The sequence below is a fragment of the Diaphorina citri genome, unplaced genomic scaffold, assembly GCF_000475195.1.
Source record: "Diaphorina citri unplaced genomic scaffold, Diaci psyllid genome assembly version 1.1 scaffold740, whole genome shotgun sequence".
Taxonomy (NCBI): domain Eukaryota; kingdom Metazoa; phylum Arthropoda; class Insecta; order Hemiptera; family Psyllidae; genus Diaphorina; species Diaphorina citri.
Genome location: NW_007378173.1, coordinates 82,667 through 95,818, shown reverse-complemented (window position 1 = coordinate 95,818; position 13,152 = coordinate 82,667). Strand labels below are relative to the sequence as shown.

The following is a 13,152-nucleotide window of genomic DNA, read 5'->3' as shown; positions in this document are numbered from 1 at the left end:
TTCATGTTTCGAGTTAGAGCTCTTCTAAACTCCGAGCTTAGAATCCCGAGAACTCAGCTCATCAACTGACAAAATGTTTTATGTTCTTGTTTTGATTTGTGAGGCTGGGTTGTCCACTGTCAGCGGCTTGTCCGAATAATGAGCGCAGAAGTTACGACTCGCCAGTTGAGGAGATGTCAGGTATTTGTGAGGAGACGGAGAGAGGACAAAGACCATGGAGGCTATAGCAACTTGTCTGAGCCATGATCAAGTCGACTAACCTAAGGGTCGTGGACTTCTAAAGAATAGAATATGCCCCGCTTATACTGCCAGAAAGAGACTGAAAAGTCCCTTTACTCCCGCAGTCTAAACAAGGTCTTATGAAGCGAACTTCTAAAGGGTCACCCGACTAGTCCGTCCGATTTTTTGCTGCTTACCTCAATATAAACCACATCTATGCCATATATCTTTTTCTTCGCCTTTTTCCGTACAGACGGGGTCGGCGTTTATCGTCAGCTGGTCTACTCCCTGTTTAACGTCAGTCAGACATTCATCAATGCTACATATGGATTGGTCAAATTGTGTTGGCTATTTAAGACACACTCGGAGAAGACTATGGACTATGGAGGATTCCTCTAATATGTCGATTTCCAACTTAGAGGGTCTCCCATTCGATTTTTCCGCCTTTTTCCGTACAGACGGGGTCGGCGTTTATCGTCAGCTGGTCTACTCCCTGTTTAACGTCAGTCAGACATTCATCAATGCTACAAATGGATTGGTCAAATTGTGTTGCCTGTTTAAGACACACTCGGAGAAGACTATGGACTATGGAGGATTCCTCTAATATGTGGATTTCCAACTTAGAGGGTCTCCCATTCGATTTTTGCTACTTATTTATCTCAATACCTCATCTATGCTTTATGGATTGGTCAAATAATGTTGGCTATTCAAGACTCACTCCTGAAGCTTCCAATTCCACTCCCAAAATATTGCCCTGACAATGGTCAGACCGAACACACATGGTCCAGGGCTCCCGATTTCCAATTCGTTCCCCGTCAGTTCAAGCACACATGATACAAATTGACAGGATCTCATTACACATGCTTCACTGATCATTATGGAATCTCCTACCCTCCTAATGGGAATCATCTGTTTACAGAACCATATGTTTTTGGGATAGGTTGAAATGAAAACCATTAGAGAAATCTCGACCAGAGATCACCATTCGTCACTTGTGAGGCTAAAAATCCTAAACATAACTTTACTCACTCCGATGTTCATTGGCAGTATATTGGTCTGATTCAAACCACCGAATCCAGCCTAATTAGCATGGAAGGTCACGACTGCCTTGTAAGCATCAGGGACTAGCATGGTTTCTTATTCAAACCACCGAATCCAGCCTAATTAGCATGGAAGGTCACGACTGCCTTGTAAGCATCAGGGACTAGCATGGTTTCTTGACTAGCAGGGACTAGCATGGTTTTTTGATTCCTTTTCGGGCCCTTCTCTTAATAGGTAACGTTCGTTCTCAGAACAACTGGCTTTCTCCTATCCAGTCTTTCTCTCTTCGATGTCGGGACGATAAGACCTCCGTTCTTAACAGTTCCCTGCACTGTGTAATTATTTACAGTCTTATTATTTCAACTTTTCAACCAACTAGATACCATTAGATATTACTATAATAACTATAAGCTACGTACTAAACTATGTAGAAACATTTCAGGGTACATTACCGTTCTTAACAGTTCCCTGCACTGTGTAATTATTTACAGTCTTATTATTTCAACTTTTCAACCAACTAGATACCATTAGATATTACTTACTATAATAACTATAAGCTACGTCGTACTAACTAAACTACCTATGTAGAAACATTTCAGGGTACATATTTGAAAAAATCACCAAAATCGCTCCTCAAGCGACGAAATACACTTGTTTGGTTCACTATCTATGCAACCTAACGCAAGGTTCTTTTGTGGAATCCCCTCCTCTAGTACCTGATGTGACGAGTTAGGTACCCTTAGCGTATTATTAGAAAAATAAGGGTAAATCCATCTTGGTTTGGGTGTGGGCGACTCAGGGCTAGGGTGTAGAGGGCATGTGCTTTAGAAATCCGGATTCTCAACCTCTGCTGTCTGCACATTAGAAAAATCTAATGGCTTCTCATCATTAGAACGTTTGATTCCCATGAAATTTTTTGTGCAATTTGAGATTGTGTGTGCTCCGGGAAATTGGTAAAATTAGGTAGGCACCTTAAATTAAACCTAACCTAAACCTAGGTACCTAGCTCGACCAATAGCGGAGTCCAACGAAATTAAAGGTACAAACAAGCAAGGGTACTTTATTAACTAACATTAGTGCTAGGTAAGTAGGTAGGTACGTGACAAAAAGTGATGATGTCATCTCCACCAACAGAGAAGGATATTTTGACATCTCCATCAATAGAAATTAAAGGTACAAACAAGCAAGGGTACTTTATTAACTAACATTAGTGCTAGGTAAGTAGGTAGGTACGTGACAAAAAGTGATGATGGCATCTCCACCAACAGAGAAGGATATTTTGACATCTCCATCAATAGGTAGATGAGAATTCATCATTTTCTTATATTAAATATTCCTGGATATTTTATTGAACTATCGCTGCGTGTCTGTGAAACTATTTCAGCTATTTCTCCAAGAAAACGTAGAATATTCACGGTTAGAGAGTTAGAGACACTTTTGATATTCTGCTGAAATTCGAATCAGGGGGCACCTTTCGAAGGACTTTTCATTCCAAACTTCTAGTTTCCTATGCAGGAATTGGTCTTTATCAGGGGGCACCTTTCGAAGGACTTTTCATTCCAAACTTCTAGTTTCTCATGCAGGAATTGGTACTTATTGTCGCTTTTCGCTTTATTTAAAGTGATAGGATTCTCCTAAAGGAGTTCTTCCACACAACCACTATCCAACGCTGATGTGTTCTTAGGGGCAGGGAACTTACTCCCAGCTTAACTCCATACACAAAAAGCCCAATCTGAGACATCCTTTAGGGGCAAACAGCCCTATCCATTCTCCTCCCTCTTCTCCTTATGATTCTCAACTTCTCTTTATCCTATTCATTATTCTCCCTCTCTTCTTTTTAGTCCGTCCTTCCTTTATTAAATTACAATAGTATAATAATAAAAGGTATAGTGGACGGACTATTGTATTCGTTTCGGTGTCGTCTGTCTGTCTATCTGTCTGCTCCTGTAGCCTGAAGAAAAGGTAGAAAGATCGTGTGAAACGAAGACCTGCCTGAGAAAAAAAAATTATCAGGACATGATGAGGTACCTACACAATAGGGAAGCCTGGAAGAGACTGACAAGAAACGCTGATATTTACATTTTCATACTAGGTACTTCCAGTCAACGACCTTTGAGTGATGGCAACACTGGAATCTGGCAACATGGCAGTCGTTCTCAACCTTTGACAAAGTACGGAAAGTACTTACCCCTTAAAAAATAAAGGGTTAATAAAAGAGTAAAAAGAGTTTACCTCCAGTTGAGGATTTTGAAGCAAAGTTTCATGGTATGAGACATATGCATATATAATGAGAGTATAGGTATGTATAATGACATTAATGAATTCATGACAGTACCAAAAGAGTTTACCTCCAGTTGAGGATTTTGAAGCAAAGTTTCATGGTATGAGACATATGCATAATGAGAGTAGGTATGTATAATGACATTAATGAATTCATGACAGTAACAGTACCTACCTATGACTGATATATCTGATATGATTAGGTACTTAGATTGTTGATTTGCAAGGTGCAAACACTGCATGATTCACATTCACGACAGCAACAACAACCAAGACCCATGCAGTTGCCTGTGTAGTGAAACGCCTTATGATTAGGTACCTAAATTGTTGATTTGCAAGGTGCAAACACTGCATGATTCACATTCACGACAGCAACAACAAACAAGACCCATGCTGCAGTTGCCTGTGTAGTGAAACGCCTAAATATCAATGAGCTTAAAGGTTTCTCTTGTTATGAATGAATCAAAAACACAATTACGTACTTGTTCACAATACCTGCATTTTTATTGCGATAGGTACATGTTATGTTCCAATTCTTATCTTCCAATTTCTTATCACTCAACATTACCTACCCATATTTACATAGGTAAATAGGTATGTACAGAATGTACACTCTAATATTACCCATAGCCACAGGTAACTACTTTCACAAATAAAATAATTGAGTATGTGTAGTGAACTCTAGTGAGTTATAGTGACTTGGTGACACATAATGGGACATAAACAATGACAATTACGCACTTAGGTAGGTACTCTAACGGTAGAAACACACTGCTGTCTCGTCACGTCAACTGATAGTAGTGTATTTCTACCTTTAACGTCTTATTTATGTAAACTACTAGGTACTCGTATAGCTCACTGAAATGTAGACCTTACTGGAAAAAGTCATCAAATTAAGGAGCACACTTCAAAATACGAGTAGCATATGATATCGCACTGTCACCCATCCAGACACAAACCATGCACGACGTTGACTAACTTCAGTGATCTGTCGGGGGACAGTGCATTAACCGCTGCGCTGGTTACGTAAGCTAGGTAGGTACTGCATTTCTGACGCATAAAATAATGAAATAGAAGGCATAGATTAGACGCAATGAAAATTATCTCAAATGCTTTTTTATTAGTTAGGTAATCTTAAAACTTGGGTTCTTGGGAAAGACACAAACCATGCACGACGTTGACTAACTTCAGTGATCTGTCGGGGGACAGTGCATTAACCGCTGCGCTGGTTACGTAAGCTAGGTACTGCATTTCTGACGTATAAAATAATGAAACAGAAGGCATAGATTAAACGCAATGAAAATATTATCTCAAATGCTTTTTTATTAGTTAGGTAATCTTAAAACTTGGATTCTTGGGAAGTTACAAGTATTTTACAATACAATTATGTTATCAAGACAATAAAATTAAGGACAGCATAAAGTCAAATACTAAATAAAAACACGTGCTTTACATAAAGTTGCATAGAAATTTCATCCTACGTAAGCAAAAAGAATTAATTTTATCAGTGCCTAATGGATGTAAGAAACCTATGTGAGAAGATGGTGTGTATGGAAGCATAAGTTATATTTTCCAAGTTTTATAACAGGTACGTTAAGGTAGGATGTAAGAAACCTATGTGAGAAGATGGTGTGTATGGAAGCATAAATATTTTCCAAGTTTTATAACAGGTACGTTAAGGTATAGGTAGGTATACAGCTTGGTTCGGAAAGTACTTCATAAGAATACATAGGAAGCAGTAGGCAGCGGCCGCACAGCTCGGCAGCGCTGCCGGGCAGCGCTGCCCGGCAGCTAGGATCGGAACGCCACCTTAAGCCGAGTTTTCAAGTTAAATAAAAGCTCATAAAGACATTTATTTTGAGTAAGTTTTGTGCTGTTTGTGTATTCCGAGAAAATTCACGGACTTTTCATTTCCTCATATGATTTAAGAAGGGAGCTGTCAAACACATAGGTACGTCAAATTCTTATCTTCCTGATAACTTGACGAGTCCTTAAATACAACCTGGAACTTCCAAACACTTGGTCGTCTTTGTTATATTAAAAACCTTCGTATAAATATGTATACATACGAAGGATTTTCATTATGTATTCATTTTATTAGTCCTTTTTAACTAAGTACTCCACTACTCCATTTAGATTCGATACATTTATGTAGGTACACAGGTATAAAATATGTAAAATAATGAATACCTATACAGGGTGCGCCAGAAAAACACTCACAACGGCTCCTTCTGGCGCGCCCTGTATAAAGCCAGCCTCAGTGCTCAGTGGTGTAGTGGTTGGTGGACCTCTAATCTAGAGGTTGGTGGTTCGAGTACAAGTCAATTTATAAATTTTATTGAGCTCGTATCCATTCTCCTCCCTCTTCTCCTTATGATTCTCAACTTCTCTTTATCCTATTCATTATTCTCCCTCTCTTCTTTTTAGTCCGTCCTTCTTTTATTAAATTACAATAGTAATAATAAAAGGTGTAGTGGACGGACTATTGTATTCGCTTCGGTGTCGTCGGATGTAAGAAACCTATGTGAGAAGATGGTGTGTATGGAAGCATAAATATTTTCCAAGTTTTATAACAGGTACGTTAAGGTATAGGTATACATAGGATAGGTAAGTGCATTTACATTTCAACTTGTAAAATTATAATTATGCAACGTTCAGTTCTTTCTAGGTCACGAGTATAAGGAATACAGCAATTTTCTCTTCTCCGCATAGGTAGCTACATGTGTAGGTACGTTTATTACGTATTGAGTAACTTTCTGTGCTATGTAAGTACCCACGTGTGGTGTGAGAGAGGGGAGAGAGTACCTAAGCCAATCAATAAGAGCCACCTCCAAATCCTCCTCTCTGTCCACCACCTCCACGCTTGGAATGGAAATGAGTTTCACCTCCAGGATAGGTGGCGTCGTAACCCCATCCCTCGGGCGTATTGTACCAGTTCTTAATCCCGTAGCCTCCAGATCCACCTCCGAAGCCGCTTTGTCCACCTTTTCACCTCCAGGATAGGTGGCGTCGTAACCCCATCCCTCGGGCGTATTGTACCAGTTCTTAATCCCGTAGCCTCCAGATCCACCTCCAAAACCGCCTTGTCCACCTCCAAAACGACCTTGTCCACCAAAACGACCTTGTCCACCTCCAAAACCACCTTGTCCACCTCCAAAACCACCCTGTCCACCTCCAAAGCCACCTTGTCCCCCGTTGCCAAAGCCGGAAGCTTCTCTTCTAAATCTAGAGGACATTAGAGAGCCTTCTTGCCACTGATTGCCTTCCCATTTACCGTTGGGCATACTGAGTCCACTGCCCAATAGCGCTACCACAGTCAACACAACTGTCATCTGAAAGAATAAGTACATTATTAGTTACCTAGTTATACATGCCTATCCTCTCAAAGGAATGAGGAATAAATTGATAAATTCCGACATTCATTAGGAATCTCTTCTCGCATACTACGGGATGGTCATGCTACGACACAGGCCACATGCGTCTAATGTAGCAGTTGTTTCATTGCTACGAAATAAAAGCGGCGGTGGAACACTCATCTAAAAAAAAAGGAATTTTTTCTTACCTAAAACGGTCATCCCATCAGCTAACCACCAAAGTTTTCGACACAGGCCACATGCGTCTAATGTAGCAGTTGTTTCATTGCTACGAAATAAAAACGGCGGTGGAACACTCATCTTTAAAAAAAAATGGGAAATTTTTCTTACCTAAAACGGTCATCCCATCAGCTAACTACCAAAGTTTCCGTCACAAGTTATAGTTGACGATATTGCTCTGGTTGTAATGCACAGCTTCCATTTCGTTACCGAGTGGGTAAACATACGAGGTGTTGGTGGAGGATGGCACAACGCTTCTCGAGGAATACAGAATGGTCTCGTACTCTGGCCCGTACTCGAGGAGACACTGCAGATGTCGGATGTAGCGGATGGCCATTCTGAGAAAAGAAGAAGAAAGAAGGAACAACTTAATCCGAGGATAAATTGCAAAAATCTCCGAGCTCAGAATCAGAGAATGCACGGATAAAAGCATGAAGTGTGCTGGGAGCTGGGAGCATCAAATGTGCCGGTGGGAAACGAAAAAAAAAAAAAAAAAAAATGGCAAAGATTGTACCTTGGGACCGCTTTCACATTACTTCAAGGCACATTCTTTTTACATCCATGCCTATCTAGGAACTGAAAAGTTCGGTCAGAAAATTTCCGCCCCGGCCGAGATTCGAACCCAGCATCTCCAGGTTGAGAGTCAGTGCTATTGACCACTCAGCCACAGACGGGCGATTGAATTGAATGTGCACCGACTTACCAAGTTTCGGTAGAGGATGTGAAGAGAGGAAATGAGGTAAGTTTCAGAGGGACAATGGAACAATGGAAGTGATTTAAGAAGTATTCTGAGTATCTCGGGAAGGAAATTAATGGAGGATTTTGGTGTGCTTATCATATGGAAAGTTAATTTTTACAGAGGAAAATACCTCTATGTAGCAAATATTTTGCAAGTTTACTGTTGCAGAAATTATTCAAAGTATTTTTTGGGGTACGGCACCTGTTGTTGACTAATCCGGAAATTCAGGGAAAATACCTAAAACAATCAGAGTCCTTGTTCTTCCTATAGGTACATTACTAGGGTTAATCTAGGATTAAACTTAATCCGAGGATAAATTGCAAAAATCTCCGACCTCAGAATCAGAGAATGTACGGATAAAAGCATGAAGTGTGCTGGGAGCATCAAATGTGCCGGGAGGTGCGCGAACGTCAAGAATTCGGAAGCTACAAGATAGCCGGACACACGGTAACATGATAATTATCGGAGAAATTCAGAAATCATTCCAGAAAGACGAGTGCTAAGGGCACCAACATGAATTCTCTATCCCAGCGTTTCCCAAACTTTTTCTTCTACGCGGCCCCTTTTCTTCAATTGTGAACGCTCCGCGGCCCATGTACCATATTTTATGTGATCTTCCACGGGGTCGCGAAGTCCTTCAAGGTCCCTTCGGGAGCCGCGGACTTCAGTTTGGGAATCACTGCTCTATCCCACACCTAGAGTCCTATACGTATTCACTATTTGGTCCTAAAGTTCCACAAACACATACCATGGCATAATGGTTCTCAGTCTCGACATGGTCGCATGCCATCTTGCTATATTTACCACGTACCCAACGAATGCATTTAACCTGCACATAAAATTCATATTTCTAGCCTGAAAGTTTCTTTATAAATATTTATATCTTGAAAGTTTCTAGACTTGCACGCACCTTCTAACTGTATAGCGGAACGTTAGATGAATTCATGACTTTATTAAATAAATATAGTAGAGTTGAATTAAATATTCCTGGATATTTTATTGAACTACCGCTGCGTGTCTGTGGAACTATTTCAGCTATTTCTCCAACCAAGAAAACGTAGAATATTCACGGTTAGAGAGTTAGAAACACTTTTAATGTTCTTCTGAAATTCGGATCAGGGGGCACCTTTCGAAGGACTTTTCATTCCAAACTTCTAGTTTCTCATGCAGGAATTGGTACTTATTGTCGCTTTTCGCTTTATTTAAAGTGATAGGATTCTCCTAAAGGAGTTCTTCCACACAACCACTATCCAACGCTGATGTGTTCTTAGGGGCAGGGAACTTACTCACAGCTTAACTCCATATACAAAAAGCCCAATCTGAGACATCCTTTAGGGGCAAACAGCCCTAAAGGATGGCTTAAGCTTCTAAGAATCTACCTTAAGGACTTAATCAGAACTTACCTCAAGGACTCAATCTTGGACAATTTCTTGCCGGGTGGTTTGCAAGGTGGTAGTCTGTTCCTCAGAAGATCAAAGGCCCGGTTCATATCTCGCATCCGTGTTCTTTCTCGATCACAAGCAGTCTTTTTGTAATCTGGGGGAAAAAGTAAACGTCCCTACTATACAAGACGAATATAAAAGTCCAAATGGACTGAAGCCAATCGGTAGTCTGTTCCTCAGAAGATCAAAGGCCCGGTTCATATCTCGCATCCGTGTTCTTTCTCGATCACAAGCAGTCTTTTTGTAATCTGAGGGAAAAAAGTAAACGTCCCTACTATACAAGACGAATACAAAAGTCCAAATGGACTGAACTACCTATGAAAATTTTGAGCTCTTTTTCCAAGAGTTTAAAGCTGTGTCCACACATAGTCGATCGACGAAGTGAATCTCTGTTGTCAAGGTACCTAGTGCACGGTTCCAGTGTCAATCGACGGGATCGAGTATGTGTGGACACAGCTTAAGGAAAGCTATGCACAAATAAAAGGTCAACAGAAGTTGAGCTACGCTTTTAGCTTCATCTGACCTTTGATAAATAAAATCATCCCTAACCTCTACATTCTCCAGTAAATAGAGTCTACACTTCAAACTGAGAATTCAAGTAAAATATTTCACCAAGGAATTTCGGAAAAAATTCTCTCTTTCAAGATGTTTTGTTTGAGAAAATTTCCCAAGGGGGTGACGACCTTGGGAAACTTTTCTCCCCAATATTGCAAAAGTTTTCCCCAACTCACCTCTTTCGGAGTCGGATATTTTCCTGTGACATCTCGTCGTGTTTGCTCCACTATAGGGGGTTGGTGCTGTGGAGGTGACCGTGTTTGGAGTCTCGTATTTCACCAGGGATTGCTCCACTAGGACGGGAAGACTTAGGGGAGGAGGTGGATAGCAGTACTCCATTGGATGGAGGACGGTTAGTGTGGAACTGGAGATTTGACCTGACGTCATACTGGAGGGGAGACATTGACTGGAGATGAGAGTGGAGCTGGAAGGTGAACTTGATTCGTCCTTGACGAAATTCAGGTCTGCATTGTGTAAGATTTCCTGCGAGACATATTGGGTTACAACGGTTACATGAAGGGAGATCTTGAGACAGGGCCATATCCAGCAGTTTGTCGAGGGGGGAAAACTTCAAATTTTCGTAGTCTGGCCTAATAGTAAAGAAGAAAAATGAATTCCCGCCCTCCTAAATAGTCCGTCTTGAGATGACGTACAGGATTACAATAGATCAAATCATCTTGAAGTTTTCTAATCAGATGATCAGAAGAATGAGCCAGCCTTGTTAGTTTGGAACGTAACGCGGCTGCCTTGTAAGCGCTATGCGTAGATCGTGGGTGCGATTCCCGTGCGGGGCGAATTTTATTCTAAATACGCAAGATGAAGTTTTCTAATCAGATGATCAGAAGAATGAGCCAGCCTTGTTAGTTTGGAACGTAACGCGGCTGCCTTGTAAGCGCTATGCGTAGCTCGCGGGTGGGATTCCCGTGCGGGGCGAATTTTATTCTAAACCAGCCGTTTCGGCTGTGCGTTGATTATGAATGAATGAGTCAGGGTTTACTCTTTTATTATATTATAAATACGCAAGGTTTGTTTTTAAAACGGTTAGCTTTCTCCTATCCTGTCCTCCTTCTCTCTTAGATTTCAAGGCGATAGGACCTCCGTTGTTAGTTTCCTCTATCAAACCTCATAAAAAAAACTTACCAAATGCGGATTAGTTTTCAGCTTCTCTGTATCACTGGAGTCCACAAGAATCATACTACTAGTATTTTCTTTGATAACACCACTTCCTCTTTGCCTTTGCTCGTCGGAATTGCTCATTGCTTTCTCAGAAAATTACACGACTTTCCGTTGTTCGTTACCTTTTAATGAAGGTCATTTAGAACTTATCCTATGAAATGTTCAAGATCGATAAAGTAGGAAATAGGGAAGTATTGTTCCGACATCTACCTATTTACCTACATACGTAGAAGTAAAAAATAAATAAAAATAAGTCCTGGACCCAACGATTATTAATTATTACACGTAAGCAAGTTAATGAAAATTGATTTTCTAATTACAAAAGAATACAAAGATTTAATAATACCTAGACACAATGGACCTTTGAACTTCTATCTACAACACAGTACAGCACTTTCGCACCTATGAAACTGATAGAGCTTGGAGATATGTTAAACTATTGGGCTGTTGTAGCCAAGAGAAAAACAAAACGAAAATGAGAAGCCCTCTCCAGGCTCAGATCCCATTAAACCGAAAGCAACAAGCAATGGACCTTTGAACTTCTATCTACAACACAGTACAGCACTTTCGCACCTATGAAACTGATAGAGCTTGGAGATATGTTAAACTATTTGGCTGTTGTGGCCAAGAGAAAAACAAAACGAAAATGAGAAGCCCTCTCCAGGCTCAGATCCCATTAAACCGAAAGCAACAAATGTTTTCCAAAGCACATCTTCAGTACCTACCGACTGGAATTATAGGGGAAAAATAATAATAAAATGGGTCAATTCCTACCTAGGAAATGGTAATAATGGTATTTAATTTACTAATTGATAAAATTTTAGGTGCATAAGCCGTTCCTTAAACATTCATTGCTACAACCCATTATTACCTGTGGCCTCTACGACCCTTTGTGGTTCTGGTTGCTGATCATTAGTATAAACCCAGGTATTCCACAGTCGATCCAGGACTGAATTCCTTGAGGATATTCCAAGTTAGTAAACCCGTCTTGTGCATCATTGTGTAAATTTTGACTTTTAACACATTTTTGCCATAAACCAATGTTAAAATGGCCAAGGCCAAATTTTGCACGAAACATTTTACTTTACAGTTCTCCACCTCCAACTGACGTGACGCTTCCAAATTTTCATGTCACTACAGGGACTCGAACCCCAGACATCCGGATTACGAGACCAACGTTCTCTGAGCTACCACCTGGGGCTAACAAGGACCTAAGACACGAAGAGATGATCATAACAGTTAGTACAGGTGGTGTAATTATTGTTATTTATATTTCAATATTGGGTGACAATGACAATGACAACAAGGAGGGAGGGGGGATAGGGATGAGCGAGCGTTATGGAAATAATTCCGCTACCACCTAAGACACGAAGAGATGATCATAACAGTTAGTACAGGTGGTGTAATTATTGTTATTTATATTTCAATATTGGGTGACAATGACAATAACAATAAGGAGGGAGGGGGGGTAGGGATGAGCGAGCGTTATGGAAATAATTCCGCTACCGACCTCAGTGTGGTTGGCTCGATAGACTTCGGATAAGGACGTTGATGGTTCGAAACTAACGTTGGTCTGAACATCCCTGAATGCTCAAAGGGTACCCTAACAACATTTTAGGTTGGGTAATTGTTGGCCTTGCGTTGAAATTTCGTGGTTGGCAAAATATGGGTTGGTGCGCTGTCTTACCATTGGCCAACAGTTCCGAAACCATGTAACCATTTCCCAACGATGTGCCAACCCTACGGTTTCCCAACTATCGATGTTGTTAGGGTAGTCCTGATTTGAGGATTAGTTTTCCTAAAGCCATATGAGAATAGAAAAATTAGGCAAGATAAGACCCTTAAAGGATGTTAAAATCACCATAAGTAAAGCAAAGTCACAAAAATTAGTTAAGTGACAAGCATATAATGATCAACATTTGAATTCCGGAATAATTCTAAGCACCGTTGAACGTGGCGTGTACTTGGATAGGTAGAGAAGCAGAGCCCATTTCAAAATTCTGAATTACATCGACAGTCTAAGCCTTTTTCTGAGTTTCCATGAGTTCACGTGACGTGATGGTAGTGTGTTTGTACCTTAAGCCTTTTTCCTTGATAAGAAATATAT

The 13,152-nt window shown here is 40.5% G+C and overlaps 2 protein-coding genes across 6 annotated transcripts; both read right to left on the bottom strand.

Moving 5' to 3' along the window:
• Positions 1 to 6,205: 6,205 nt before the first annotated feature.
• LOC103511685 (glycine-rich protein 2-like) lies at positions 6,206 to 9,410 on the bottom strand. 5 transcript variants are annotated; one of them, XM_026825386.1, is made up of 5 exons: positions 9,276 to 9,410; positions 7,245 to 7,471; positions 6,683 to 6,872; positions 6,533 to 6,643; positions 6,206 to 6,425 (listed from the first exon to the last, which is right to left on the bottom strand). In XM_026825386.1, exons 3-5 carry the CDS (start codon positions 6,870 to 6,872, stop codon positions 6,355 to 6,357), a joined length of 372 nt encoding a protein of 123 aa, XP_026681187.1. In that variant the 5' UTR covers positions 7,245 to 7,471; positions 9,276 to 9,410; the 3' UTR covers positions 6,206 to 6,354. The 5 variants fall into 5 exon arrangements, with proteins under 5 accessions (XP_026681187.1, XP_017300571.1, XP_008474638.1 ...); XM_017445082.2 differs by having other exon boundaries at positions 6,206 to 6,524; positions 6,611 to 6,643; XM_008476416.3 differs by having other exon boundaries at positions 6,533 to 6,872.
• On the bottom strand, positions 7,285 to 11,536 carry LOC103511690. Its single transcript, XM_026825383.1, has 7 exons — positions 11,392 to 11,536; positions 11,010 to 11,263; positions 10,046 to 10,352; positions 9,473 to 9,562; positions 9,276 to 9,408; positions 8,615 to 8,701; positions 7,285 to 7,471 (listed from the first exon to the last, which is right to left on the bottom strand). The coding sequence occupies exons 2-7, from the start codon at positions 11,124 to 11,126 to the stop codon at positions 7,285 to 7,287; spliced, it is 921 nt and encodes a 306-aa protein (XP_026681184.1). The 5' UTR covers positions 11,127 to 11,263; positions 11,392 to 11,536.
• Between the last annotated feature and the right edge of the window lie 1,616 nt (positions 11,537 to 13,152).

Coding starts and splice junctions, on each gene's coding strand:
- LOC103511690 (XM_026825383.1), bottom strand. CDS start 11,126: ATGAGCAATTCCGACGAGCAAAGGCAAAGAGGAAGTGGTGTTATCAAA. Junction 10,353..11,009: donor TGAAAACTAATCCGCATTTG/GTAAGTTTTTTT, acceptor TATGTCTCGCAG/GAAATCTTACACAATGCAGA. Junction 7,472..8,614: donor ACCATTATGCCATGGTATGT/GTTTGTGGAACT, acceptor TTCTTTTCTCAG/AATGGCCATCCGCTACATCC.
- LOC103511685 (XM_008476413.3), bottom strand. CDS start 6,872: ATGACAGTTGTGTTGACTGTGGTAGCGCTATTGGGCAGTGGACTCAGT. Junction 6,525..6,610: donor TGGACAAGGCGGTTTTGGAG/GTGGATCTGGAG, acceptor GGAGGTGAAAAG/GTGGACAAAGCGGCTTCGGA.